Source organism: Petaurus breviceps, unplaced genomic scaffold (assembly GCF_028583685.1).
Source record: "Petaurus breviceps papuanus isolate PSGF00001 unplaced genomic scaffold, PetGlider_PUasm1.0 186, whole genome shotgun sequence".
Classification (NCBI taxonomy): Eukaryota; Metazoa; Chordata; class Mammalia; order Diprotodontia; family Petauridae; genus Petaurus; species Petaurus breviceps.
Genome location: NW_027185798.1, coordinates 32,923,008 through 32,936,629, shown reverse-complemented (window position 1 = coordinate 32,936,629; position 13,622 = coordinate 32,923,008). Strand labels below are relative to the sequence as shown.

The window sequence follows — 13,622 nt, the reverse complement described above, 5'->3', positions numbered from 1 at the left end:
CCCCCCCCCCCGACAAGCTCTGCCAGGGGATCGCGGAGGCCACTGGGCCTCCCCAACGCGGCGACGCTTCTTCCCCAACCCCGGACGCCCTCGGCGAGCCGTGCTCGGGCCCGTGGGGCCGCGACTCCCGGCTTCCCGCCTCGTCACCGCTCACCCTGATTCCGTTCGGAGATGGGCCCCGCCGCCATACTGAATGTGCTCCCGCCGTCTCCAGGCAGCGGCTCCGCACCGAGAGCGCTTCCGCTTCCGGGGCACTGGTAGGGGCGGGGCTGCCGGAGGAAGACAGGCGCTAGACGCAGCAGCGGCCATCTTGGAAGCTCCAGACGTGAGCAGCCATGTTGGCTGAGCTGGCGCGGACAGCCTGAGGGGGTGCTGGGAGTCAGTCACGTAGTGTCTGGGCGGAAGGGCCAGTCAGAGGCCTCCTTCACGTGATTTCAGGAAGGGGATAAATAACGGCTCTCTTCCCCCACTCCCAGCCCCGACCATAAACAACAGAAACCTTAAGGTCATCAAACTTTATTTCTCAAAATGACTAATCACATGATCTTGACAGTCTGACCTCCACAGTTTAACTTAGTCTCCCTCCCCTCACCCCGAAACAGCGGTATGAGGTCGACCCCCAAATCAAGGTCAAACGTGATCAGGCCCTTGGGAAGTGGTTCCTTGCTCACTGATGTCGAAAGGTTCCCTTTCCTCTTAACATGGAGGTGCCGAAAAGTTGCCATAGCAACAGTGGGGCGCGTTTCTGACCCCAAACCAGAGTTTGGAGGGGTGACGCAAATTCGAGGGACAAAGGGGGTATGTGGAGCTGGAAAGGGCATAGGGGCCATCCAGCCCAACCTCCCCTCAAGTCTACAGCTGAGTAAACTGAGGCCCAGGGAGGTTTAGTAACCTGGAAAGGGCCCTAAAGTTGACAGCTTTACGGAAAAACCGCAGACCCTAAGTGTCACGTGGCCTCCCAGCTGGAGCTGCTGCTGCTGCTGGAGCTGCTGCTGTTGCCACCACCCACCTGGCTCCCAATCTATCGAGGCCAACCCCACCACCTACTGGTATTAGCTGTGCTCTCCACCCGTACAGCTCCAGCCCTTACCCCAGCCTGGCATCCCAGCACTCAGAATGCCAGCTGTGAAAGATGGGCTAAGGGGCATTGATCGTACAAGATGCTGAGATTCAATGCCTGGCCTCCTTCTTGGGACAGATGCTGAACCACCTGAATCTGGTCCAGCTCATAGATGTCCTGCAAGGATCCCTTGAGCCAGCAGGGTTGCAGTGGACAGAGCAATGGGTCTAGAGTCAAGAAGAACTGAACTCAAATCCAGCCTCAGATACTTACTCCCTATGTGACTTTGGGCAAGTCACAATCTCCGTGCCTCAGTTTCCTGAAACTATAAAATGGGAATAACAGCATCTACTTCACCAGTCTCTGGTGAAGAAGATCAGAATTAGCTAATGTCTGTAAAGCCCTTAGCACAGTGCCTAGCACATAGTAGGTGCCATACACATTCCCTACCCTCAATTAGGCTTCCTCCCTGGATGCTGGAGTACAGTTTTGGAAAGTATGGGCATTGCTACATCACATGCACATTGAGCATATTAGCATATTCATTGCTTGTATGTGACCAGTTGGCTAGCATTTATGGAACACCTATGTGCCAGGCAGGCTGAGGACACACAGAAAGGCAAAAATCAGTCCCTGTTCTCTAGGGCTTCCTGATCTAATGGGGAGACCACATGCAACTGTGTATAAACAAGATATATACAGGATAAATTAGGCGTAGACTCAGAAAGAAGGCACCAAGATTAATAACTGGGGAAAATGTCTTGAGGAAGGAAGGACATAAGGGACAAAACACTAAACTATTCCACTAAAAATCTGGTTTGATTCCCTCAAGTTCCCAAGTGTGTATCACATTTGCATCAAATTATGACAAAGCAAGTGACCACAAATTGGGATTTAAGGAGTATACTCCTTGTTATTCAATCCAGAACCATCCCCTTTTCTCTTTGTTATCCTCAATAAAAGATTTGGTCCCATAATACCTCCCATGAACTTCTGAACTTGTAGCAAGCCTAAGACTGGAACTTCTAAGAATTCAGATTTTAGCTTCCTTCACAGAGTTTGGTCTTTGGCCCTAGCCTGACCTCCAACACAATTGGAACTCTTCCACAGTAGGCCTTGAAAAGCCACAGAAAAGTCTAATATAGGACATTTACTAACTTTGTACAAGAACCCCCCTGTAATTGGGCCCCACTGTAATTCTCACTTGGTCCCTTCTCCTTATTGCTTTATTTACCCTGAAACTGATATTGGGTGTTGGGTAATGAATGATCAGTCAGTTGGATGAAGATGCCTGTGCCCACCTATCATTCCCACAATACAAGATTTTCTGTTCCCATTTTCCCAACTTTATCCTAGCACTTAGTCCCACATTTCTCTTCTCAGAAGCAAAATCCATAGCTTGTATAAATACTGTTCATTGATGGTTTCTGTAAATAAAATGTCACTACAAAATTATCTATATTTGGAAGTGGTAGAGTCTCTCCCAATCCCATTCAGAGGCTATAGAGGGCTAGGCCTGGAGTATGAGAGGCCTGATTTCAAATGTGGCCTCAAACACTAGCTGTGTGACCCTGGGCAAGTCACTTAAACTCCATTACCTCAAATGTAAAATTAGGATAAAAATAGCATCTACTGTGCAGGGTTATTGTGAAAATCAAATGAGATTACGTTTATGAAAAGCACTTAGCCCAATACCCAACACATAGTAAAAGCTATTCCCTTTTTTTCCTCTCCCTTCTTCATTCTATTTCCATAGAAAGCTGTGAAGAAAAGAAGAAATTAAGAAATAGAAAGGCAGGAAGAACAAAAATTAGGAGTAGGTCTAGGTCTGTGGGAGCCATGTTGATGAGAGTCACAAACAGAATCTCCACTTCAGATACTGTACAACCATAACACACAAAGGAGTAAAGAAGGGTTAAGATCCTAAATAATGAGATAGTTCCACACAAACACACACACACACACACTATCCTAAATGTCTTACTGCAGATTTAAGCTGTTAAAGCTTAAACCAGACTTTTGGGACACCCTGTACATATAATATTTTACAGATTAAGGAAATGAGGTCAAGCAAAGTGCTTTGCTCAAGGTGGCACAGAGTCAGAGACAGGACAAGAACACCCGGCTCTCTGGAGCCCCAGTCCTATGTGCTTCCCAATGCACCAAACAGCCAGCTAGCCCATTTTAAAATAAGACTAGATCTCTAAGGGGGGAAGGGCCCGAACAGCTGGTTAAATCTTATTAAGCTTGTTTGGTGATTGGAGAAATTAGGAGGGTGGAGGTTAAGTCAAAGGGAAGATCTGGCAGATCAAAAAACCTACAATCCTAAGGAGGGCCAGACATCTCATCGGGATGGAGACAGGGGGGTCTCTGGGTCTTTGCTCTTCTGAGTCCCAGGTGATGCTCCTGGGGACCACGTCCTCAGCAACTCCTGGAGCTGGGCCAGTTCATCCAAGAGTCCAGAGACTGTTGGGGCTGACAGACCCGTCTGAAGGAGAGAAGAGGGCAAAAAAAGATGTCACTGTAGATTTGTATGGCCACCCCACCCACTTGGTGCCTTCACTGTATCTACTATTTCCTCCAATTCCCCTTGCAGTTCCAGATTTCACCACACTGTTTCAGCATTATAACAAATATCTTACATTCAATGCTTGCTCCTTGAAAGGATGCTTCAGTTTTTACCTTTGTCTCCCCTATGCCTGACACACAGAAAGGAAGTAACATAAATACTTGTTGATTAATGTCTTAACCACCCCCCTGCCCTGCTAAATTTCCTTCTCTTGGCCTCCACTTGCCACCTCACATTCCTGCCTTTGTATACCAGCCCTACCTGGACCTCAGGTCGCCCTCTTAGGTAGCAGCGTCTCCAGAGTCTGATCTGGGGCCCTAGGAATCCAGGCAGCAGAAGTCCCGGAGGCAAAGGGGTGGGCCCCCAGTGAGGAGGGAGTCCCCACTCCTGGTCAGCCAGGCTATCAGAGGATGTGTTGTGTCGAAGGAGCCATCGTGATGAGGACATCAGTGAGGAAAAACCATCCCGCCAAGGACAGAGCTGGTTCAATGGGGTCAGAGTTCCCCGAGAGAAGAGGAACATGGATCGTGGAGGGCCAGGGGTCACTGGAGTTGGCTACAGGGAAGTGGGGAGTCAGCTCACTACCAAGCATTCAGTCCTTCTGGAGTTTCAGCATCTCTCTATGATAGCCTCATCTACCCTCCCCATGGGCCAAAACTTCAGAAGGACAAATGGAGGGAATATTGAATTAGGGGTGGCTCCTTCATAGGCTGGGTGGGAAGAAACTTGAGAAAAGGAAGAAGACAACCGAACTGCCTCTCATCTCCTTCTAGAGAGCCTGCCCCTTGGGGACTCTTGGAGCCAGGACAGTCAAGTGCAAAAGCTCAAGACACTGTTTCTTCCCCACCCTCCTAATTCTCTCTCTCCCATTACAATGAGACTTACCTGTTCTTTAGGGGGATAAGAATGTGAGTGGTGCTGTGGTTCATAACAAGGGTTATAGAATTGAAGTATCTGCTGGTGGCTATATCGAAGACCCCAGTCCCAGACGGTCAGTGGTCTGGGGCCAAGCTCTCCAACTAGAGACTGAGGGGATCCTGGCGTATAGACTTGGGTATAGGAGCCAAACTGGGTAGAGAAAAAAAACAAAGATGACTAGGTAGGCCTCGAAAACTCTATCATCCTCTCAGATCAGAGGGGTAGTAGTATTATAAAGCAATACCTACACACACACACACACACACACACACACACACACACACACATACACATACCCCCAACACCCCCACCCACCCCCAAAAAAACAGAGATCTTGGAATCTCAGTGACTAGAGGATTCTAACAAAGATCATGAAGTCACTGACCAGGTATCTTCCCTTACTTTTTACCCTCTTCTCATTTTCTTAGCACCCAACAAAAAACTTCATGATTAAAACTCAGCAAGAATAGCCCAGGAAAAACAAAGAAAGAGGGAATCACTAACCTGTCCACTCTGCTTTGCCCTTTCCCAGGGGGTGTCTCTCAGGAAGGTGGGATTATCAGGAACCCTGACACTATCATGAAGGGCCAGGAGGAAGAACTCTGAGAATTCAAACTCTGCTGGAAACTGATGAACCAGCTGCCAGAGGCAGTCAAGGAAAAGAAGGAACACTGGGGCCTGGAGTCGGGGAATTGAAAGTTAAAGGGTCTCATTAGGGACTGCTGATGAGGATTTAAAGGTAAACAGGGAGTGTTGTAGGGCTCTGAGACTCCAGACTTCTTCTTACCCTCCCTGTTTAACACTCTTCCAAGGCCCTCCATACCCCTTCCCTTGATCTCTCTAGTCGATCCAAATCAACTTCACCATCCCCTCACCTTCTCAATATCACCCAATTCCCTCTCACCTCCTCACTTCCCCCAGACCCTCCTAGACGGGTCAGAAAGGGGTGTCCAGCTGCCACCCACTCTCGCTGGACAATGGTCTGGAGGCCATGCAGGGTCCGAGCTCTGGGGGCCGAGAGCAGCTGGACAAGTGAAGAGAGGAGGCCATTGAGGTCACGGTCACCTTGTTCTGGGAGGTAAAAAGGGAGATTTAGTAAAGTGTGGGGATCAAGAGGCCTGGATAGAAAGAACAGAAAGGACATTAAAAAGATTAAAGGAAATGGATGCAACTGAAAGGAGTGAGAAGGAGGAAAGGAGAAAAACAAATCAGGATAAAATGAAGAAACAGATATGGAAGTGGGTGACGTGAAGAGTGAGTAAGGATTGAGAGAGCTTGAGAGATTTCAATTGTTCTTGCTGCTTTCCTGTTGTCCTTCCTTATGCCCAACTGAGACTGATAGAGAAGGGAGAAGAGATCTCAAGAATATCTTCAAAGTTATTGGACAGAAGAGAACTGAACATGGGAGAGAACAAATGGACTTCTGCATCACCTTCCCTGGAAAGACTCCAATCTTGTGGCCCAGAGACACAGAGGCAGGGGAAGAGCAGGGACAATCTGGGGATTTACCTTGAAGGACTACAGATCGGACCCTGGAGGTCACTAGCACAGAGATGTCACTGGCCTTTCGGAGACAGGACCTGATAAGAAGAGAGTGTGGTAAAGGGTGAATGACAAGGTCTAGGGGTGAGAAAGGTCATCTGCTGATCATCATGGTAAAGGTAGGAAGCTAACTTTAGCATTTTGTCATCTTTTTCTGCCATCAAAGCTAAAACATATAGCTGCTTCCAGGAAGAAGAAAGTAGTTAAGTCTGGAGGGAGTCTGGAGGAGCTCATGGAAGACCATGGAGGGGGTCCAGGTTAATGGAAGGCTGAAGCAAGGTATGCAGGTAAGCAGACTATAGGAAGGGGATGATCACCTGACATGGTCCAGCCACCTTGTTCCCTCCAGAGCTGAAAGCCATTTTTCATCAGCTGCATCTGGTTGAGAAGAGTCAGAGGAATAGGGAAGGTCAGGAAAGTTGAGAGTTTGGGATTCAAGGCTCAAGAAATTAGATTCAAAGGGTTAAGGAAGCACAGAATCAGTCATCAGAGTCAGAAAGAATAAGCAGGTCTTCAGGATCCCACTGAAATGAGCCCATCCTTCTAATAGGTCAAAGGGTCAATAGATCAGTGGGGCAATGGCCACTAATCCAAAGTAGACAAAAGAATCAGTAGGTCTAGGAGTCATGAGTTTGAAGTCAACCTTACCAGGAAGGCAGAGGGCACGAAGCCTCAAGTGGGCAAGCTGGATATCTGCAAGGCTGGGTAGCTCATCCGTAGTGTCCACCAGGACAATATCCGAATGCCCGGCCTGAAGTAATAACTCCACTGCCCTGTGGGTGCAAAGAAGAGGGAGGGGAACAAAGAAGCGTAAGGGTCTTGGCTGTCCCCTGACTCCCAATCAGATTCCTCCCCTCAAACCTCTCCTTTACCTGATATCCTCCCCATTAGGATCACTGGCTTCATAAAAACCACCAGAGCGGAGAAGATCACTGCCTCCAGGGTGATGCCAGGATAGGCGCTGTAAATGGTGGGGTGGACTCCAGTCTCAGACAGGTCATTATGGGGAAGAGAAACTCCTTGCTTCCTCTTCCCACTTGTCCCAAAGGACCCCAAACCCTCTTCCCTGACCCTGATCCCCACACTGACCGGTCCACGGCCCTGATGGAAGTGACCAAATGCCTTTCTGACTTCACTGTCCAGTGTCCGTCTAGGGACCCAGAAGTATCGAGGGAGACTGTGGAATTGAAGGTGGTATCACTGCTTGGCTCAATGACCTCATAGTATGGCAATGATGTCTATAATTGGAGGGGAAGGTAATCCTAGAGGAGTGTCAGGTTTAAGGGAATAATGGGTTAGGGGGTACCATGAAGGTATCTCCAGGAGCCATGTTGAATGTTTAGCCTTAGGTTGGAAGGATTTGCTAAGCATGCCTACTAGAAGATAGAGATGTGAGAGTGTTGGATTCACCTGGTAGATACATCGAACCTCTCATTTACTGTGCTGACCCTCCAGCCTCTGGCCCCATGCTTTTTCCGTTCAGCCTCCCAGTCCTCAGGGGTCTCTAAGAGGGGAACAGGTGGCACACTGGAGCCCAGGCCACAACCTAGAGAAAGGGAGAAAGAGAAGTACTGGTAACCTCACCCTTTGTCTCCAGCCAGACTAGACCCCAACCACCTAGGCTTCTACCTTCCTGATTCCCTCAGCTTCTTTCCTTTCCTCTGTCCTACCCCCAGATCACTCTCCATCCCCTCCCAAAGATCTTCCACTCACAAGCTTTGCTCAGAGTCATTCCTTCATACTGTTGGGCTTGACTGTTCTGGGCTCTAGCCTGGATAATAGCCATGGCCACCTGTGGAAGAAATGACACCCCACCCCTTTGGCTCAGATCAGAGGGGGGAATAGAAGGGAATAGGATTTATGTTTCTCTCCATTTCTTATCAGAATAAAAAGAACAGTCTCTGTAGAACTGTGAGCTGATAAGTCATAGAAAGAATGGTTACAAAGGCAGGCAGATTTGAGAGGATCTATGGTGTACAAGAGCAGTTCTTAACCTGGGGTCCATGGACCCCCACATATTTCAGAGGGTTCATGAGCTGGATGGGAAAAAATTATCTTCATTTTCACTAACTTCCAACTGCAAGTCTTTGTTTCCTTTAAATATGAATTAAAAAAAAAAAACACCTTATCTGAAGAAGGGACCAAAAGGCTCCATTAACACACACAAAAAAGTTAAGAAATGCTGGTCTACAGTACAATTAAAAGAGATTCCCATTAGGGATCAAATGGAATCACATGGAGAACGCTTTGCAAACCATAAAGCTCTATGTAAATGCTAACTATTTTAAAAATAATAATAATTATTGTTATCCTAAAGGAAATTTTATGGAGTCGCCTGGTCAAGGGAGTACAGAGGGAGTAACAGGGAAGGAATGAGTCATATGGGTCCTTTTGGAGATGGGGTGTCTTACCCTAAAGGCGAGAGGCTCCAGTCCCCCCTCTCCAAAGCCAACTCTTAGAAGTCGGAAGTCTCGTCCATGAATTAGAATTTCATCAGGCATGAACTTCAGCAGAGACCCTGGACGAAGGATCTGGGGCCTGCCTAGGCCACTTACTGAAGTCAAGGGTTAAGGGTCATTAAATATTATAACCAAGAAACAGGGGGCCCTCTGTTTCCCTCCTACTTGAGGGGAACTCTTCCAGCCCATCCATCCCACTCATACAGGGGAAGTATGGAGAGAGGGGTCTCCCACACCTCCAGCTGCATCCTCTCACCCAGCTTCTAAAACAGTCCACTTTTTTCAATTACCAGCTTCCAACCGTCCAATGTTGCTGAGAGCAAAATCATAGTCACTGCTCAGTATAGAGTCCTAAGGGAGAAGAATAAAGCAGGGGAGTTGTAAAATGACATTTTTCTGACTCCCTTTCCAACTTTAAATCTACGATCCTATGGTTTTCCCCAGATACTCCCCTACCCAGGGCACGTCTGGTCCTCCGGGACAGACACCCTGAAAATTACCCCAGCAAGAGAAGGCTTCCCACCCCACCCTCTCCCAAACAGGCTTTATTAACCCTTCTTACTTCCCCTTCCTACTTTACCCCACCAATCTCCTTCAATTTTCTTCCCTCCTCACCTGCCTCCCTTGCCAGCCTTGGGGACGGAACAACACTCTCTGGTTGGTACATATCAGGGTTCCAGGCAATTCGGGTTCTAGCCCCCTTCTCACTCCTGGTGCCCAGGCCAATACCTGTTCCCCTTATTGGAAAGGAGAAGGGGGGGAAGATGAGTCATGCAGGGGAAAATTATTCCCTTCTCAACAAATCTCCTTCCATCTACCCTAAACCACAACCTTTTTCCCCTCTACAAGACCAAAAAGAAGGCTGAGAGAAGAATTAGTTTCTTCCCCTACTCTGAGCTCTTTGAAAAACACAAACCAAACCACAACAGGGGGTTAGAGGAAAGGTCATCACTTCATAGATGCCCACCATCTTCTAGGTGAGCCCAAGCTTACAGTAGCTCTGAACAGAGAAGTGGATGGTCTATAAGGTAGGAAGGTCTATGCTGGGGGAATCACAGTGGGATGAAGACCCTGAAGAGAGGAAGCTTAGAGAAGATTGAAGTTCTAGGGCATTGCCCAGAGTCAGGGGTATTGAAGGGTCCTCAGTACCTGGAAGGCATCGAAGGGCTGGGCAACTGCTGGTCTGTGGACTCCTTGGCTCTTCCATCACACTCACCTGCATGGACTTTGAGCGTAAGAGCTGAAAAAAAAGTTCATTTATAGTTAATTCCAGATCTTACCCACCACCACCACCACCCCCACCACCACCCCCCGCCCATCTCCCCTATCTCCCAGTTGGGGCGTCGGTGTGGGGCGGCATACACAAGATATGGGAGAAGGGTACAACAGCCAGCTCTTTTCCAAGTCAATATTAAATACTCAAGGGAAACTGAGGTCTAGATGTGATCAAGGAAGACAGGTCTGGGGTGGGGCAGGATAGGGGAAGAACTAGTTAATGGGTAATGAAAAAGTGAACTTGAGACTCGGAAGAAATACCGAGACATTGAGAAATCCAGCAACAGTTAGACCGGACTTATCCCGAAGTCAGATACACCCTCCATTTCACAGTTCCCACCCCAGCCGCCCAGCCGCCCCCCTGAAGCTCCCCTTCTTCTTACCCCCATCTCCGGCTCCTTCTGTGGGGGAATGTTGAAGCTCCGGCCCCGGCCCCCCCACCACATCTCCCTGGCTCCATTCAGGGGAACTGAGGGATGGGGAGGGGGAAGGGGGGGTGTAGGGAGACTCAGGGAAGTCTTGGCCCAACTGAAAGAAGGTTGAGTCCTAGGGAAGGGAAGAGATGGGGACTGGGGGTGGTGAGGGGGCAAGGCCAAAAAGAGGTTTTAGACAGAGTTCTTTCCTGGGGTAGGGGAGAGAGAGCTTTGGTTGGGGGGCAACTCAGGGTCCTCTGGAAACTTCAGACTACTCCGGAGATTGGGGGGGTAGGGTGGAAATGAGATGCCCTGCCCCTTAAAGGGGAATACACACAATTGGAGACGAGTTTGGAAAAGGGTTTTAAGAGAGTAGGCTGGGAAAGTAAATTTGGGGGTGTGCATGAGTCTGTGTGAAGAGTTCTCCAGTCCACTTTCTACTGATTAGCACAGAGGAACAGAATTGCATGAACGCTTATAATTTGGGTCAGGGGGAAGGTGTCTCGCTAAATCTGGGCTCCTCCTTGATGCACAATTTTTTGTGTGTATCTCTGTGTAACTCCGTGTGCTGAAGTAGTCGCCCTTTTTATGGGAAGAAGAAAAATAAGACATCCTTCTTTCCCTCAAATCTTACAAGAAGATGCTATAGGTGGGGAAAAGAAATTGGGCCCCTGGAGATTTCCCATCACACTCAGAGACATAATGATGAGATATCAAGGGAGGCTAGGGCAGAGAGAAAAAGGAATATATCCCGACTCTGTGCTTTTTAGTTGTTGGGGAGGTAAGGACTGAGCCAAGGAGATAAAACACAAACTCACGTGTGGGACAAACTGTCCCTCCCCCTGGGTCTCCCTTTACCAGTAGCCTGCAGCCAATTGGGAACTAAAGCAGTCTTCCGACACCTCCCTTTCTCTCCCTCCCAACTCTGAACATCGGATACCCCCACAATCAATGATTCATGTTGTGGGCAGTGTGGGCTAAGGGCCAGGAAACCTCTCCATACAACTTGGCAAAGTCCCTCGGGACAGGCTCTGGGGTGGGGAATTGGAGGGGTGGAGGTCACTGGAGAAAAACAGGCACGTAGATCCAAAATGAACATAAAAAAATAAGATGCAAAATGAAATTTAAATGAGTGGCCATTTTATTTTGTGTTCCTAGAAACAATTAAGCCAAGTTGGGGAACAGGGACTCTAGAGTCCCGGGTTTTTCCATGCCACCTCACCCCTCCTCTTTTCTAGCTTTGACCTTAAATGTTATGCTTTCTGACTTGGCTGCAGTTGTGGAAATCCTGAAGCAATTAGGGAGCCTGAGACAAGTAGTCTGGTATTGACTCCACACCTTCACAAATTCTGGTGTGCACTAGCTACGGCCCTCAAATCTGGGAGTGAGGAGGCAGTGAGAGGGGGTTTCTCCAAGGTATCCATGAAAATAAAAGCATCAGATTCTTGCGTGTCTCTCATACCCTTCCATCCTCCCAAGGCTCTTCTCTTACCGTGTCTCTACACTTATTGGGGGAAGATCAAGGCAAAGAAAGAGGGGAGTAGAGAGGAATACAAGACCAAGGTGTTCATGGTAAAGAGGAGGAAAGTAAAACAGTAAGATTAGCTTCTGGTCAGAAATGGAAAGAAAACAAACCAGGGAGTAGTGAATAGCAGCACTGAGTCTGGTGATTTTTACCTGCTCACAAGATAAGTCTGGCTGTTGGAACCCTGAAGACAATGCTACTCTCCCCCCAGTCCCCAGCTATTCCCACTTTCCCTGTCCTTCTCAGGCCACATCTGAGCAGAGAAGGGGGGGGGGGGGCTCGGTGAGTCATTTGATGAGTCACAGACCCAGATATAAGCACAGAAACAAGGCCACAGACCTGCCCACCCCCACTCTACCACTATCAGCCAGCTACAGTTTTCCCTATTCTATTCTTTCGGGCACCACTCCCCTTTCCTCGCTCAGGACATTGAAGGGTAGGAATGGAAGGGGGGCAAAAGGACGCTAAACTGGGGAGATTGGAGCATGGAATTATTGGAACCAAAGTCACGACCTCGGGCTTTAAGTGATTGTCCTTTCTCCATCTGAAAAGTGGGAGAAATTGCTGGGGCCTGAGTGACTCATTCTGAAGCTGCAGTGTACTTGACTGCAAGGAAAAACAGGAAAAAAATAACATGAAGAAAGTGGTATGAGGAAAAAGAAATTAACTGCCCAATGAAGGTCATGACTCAGCTGTGTGTGTTTGTGTATGTATGGAGGGCGGGGCAACCCTAAATGTCAAAAAGCAGCATTAAGCTTCCCACCCTCCTACCAGGTATTCCCTTAGCTTCGGAGGAAGAATGAACTAATTAAAGAGAAAATGAATCCCTTTCTCCTCCTCTACCACCCACTTCCACTGCCATACCCTACCTAGAGCTACTACAATCAAGCATATTCCTTCCGGGGTTAACCTTACTCATCCTTCTTGGTCAAGTACACCCACCATGGATGTGCAGCGGAAGAGGGGGGAAGGAGGAGGTGGGTTGCCTCTTTAGCAACTCTAGCAACTACCCTCAAATCTGAGGCTTGGCTGGTTGCTGAGGTTGTAGAATGACTTACTCAAGACAATTTCTTGAGTACTAATATGTTTGGAGGTTGAAGAGCTTACTGGTAACCTACAGAGTGACATCTCATTTTGTGAACACATGATCCAAAGCCATTTGCTTTTTAAGTTTTTTTTTTTTAATTTTTATTGGTCTGTGAGCTCTAGGGTTTTGCATAAATGATAAGGAATCAGTAAGGGAGAGAGAAGGTAGCACCTGTCCCCCCAACCCCACACTTTTCACCTCTGGCTCTTTTACAGCAGTAAGTTTAACGAGGAGAGATTTGAGACCTCTCCCCAAAACCCCATCCCCCCAAATGTGAATTTTTAAAACTTTTTTACAGATTTTTGTCAATTAAAATCTAAACCAATGGGGGGAGGGGAATCTGGATTAAATTTCATACAACTCTCAAACACAATCAGCAGGGCAACAAGGGAATTTTAGAAACCAGAGGAATTCTAGGACTGTTCCTACACAACATCCTAGAATCACATGGATAAGGTCAAAGAAATGAGAGGGTGGGATGGAGGACCAACAGCAGAGGTCTTGGGGCAAAGGGAAAGGAAGAACCTGGGAAAGCTCCTTGTTCTCAGAACCCCTGAAGCCCTGTACTGCAAGAGTATAAGTGCACTTGGAAGACTGAGATGGGGGCATCCCTAGTCTTGGTTAAAGAATTTCTGCCTTCCTTCCACATATATACCATTCTCAAACTCAAATGAGTTCCAGGGAGATTCTTAGGGCACCCACCTCCATGCCTAAAATACTAATGATACTTTCCTCCCTCCCCCACCTTCTAAAGGCCTTGCAGCTACAGAACAA

General features: G+C 48.0%; 2 protein-coding genes across 2 annotated transcripts in view; both read right to left on the bottom strand.

The window, feature by feature from the left end:
- SF3B4 (splicing factor 3b subunit 4) overlaps nt 1–275 on the bottom strand; it is a 3,226-nt gene extending 2,951 nt beyond the window's left edge. Inside the window, exon 1 of the mRNA XM_069090129.1 lies at nt 155–275. Within this exon, the coding sequence (XP_068946230.1) occupies nt 155–188 (34 nt within the window). The 5' untranslated portion in view covers nt 189–275. The remainder of the gene's footprint in view (nt 1–154) is intronic.
- A 2,604-nt stretch (nt 276–2,879) lies between these two features.
- MTMR11 (myotubularin related protein 11) lies at nt 2,880–10,597 on the bottom strand. The gene is given in 18 exon segments (XM_069090128.1): nt 2,880–3,548; nt 3,891–4,184; nt 4,515–4,697; nt 5,052–5,225; nt 5,452–5,618; nt 6,057–6,127; nt 6,407–6,467; nt 6,738–6,862; nt 6,962–7,050; nt 7,179–7,266; nt 7,500–7,635; nt 7,803–7,881; nt 8,501–8,643; nt 8,839–8,899; nt 9,164–9,285; nt 9,698–9,788; nt 10,207–10,262; nt 10,265–10,597. Coding segments are annotated over 18 exon segments (2,103 nt in total). The 5' UTR covers nt 10,284–10,597; the 3' UTR covers nt 2,880–3,404.
- Nucleotides 10,598–13,622: the final 3,025 nt, after the last annotated feature.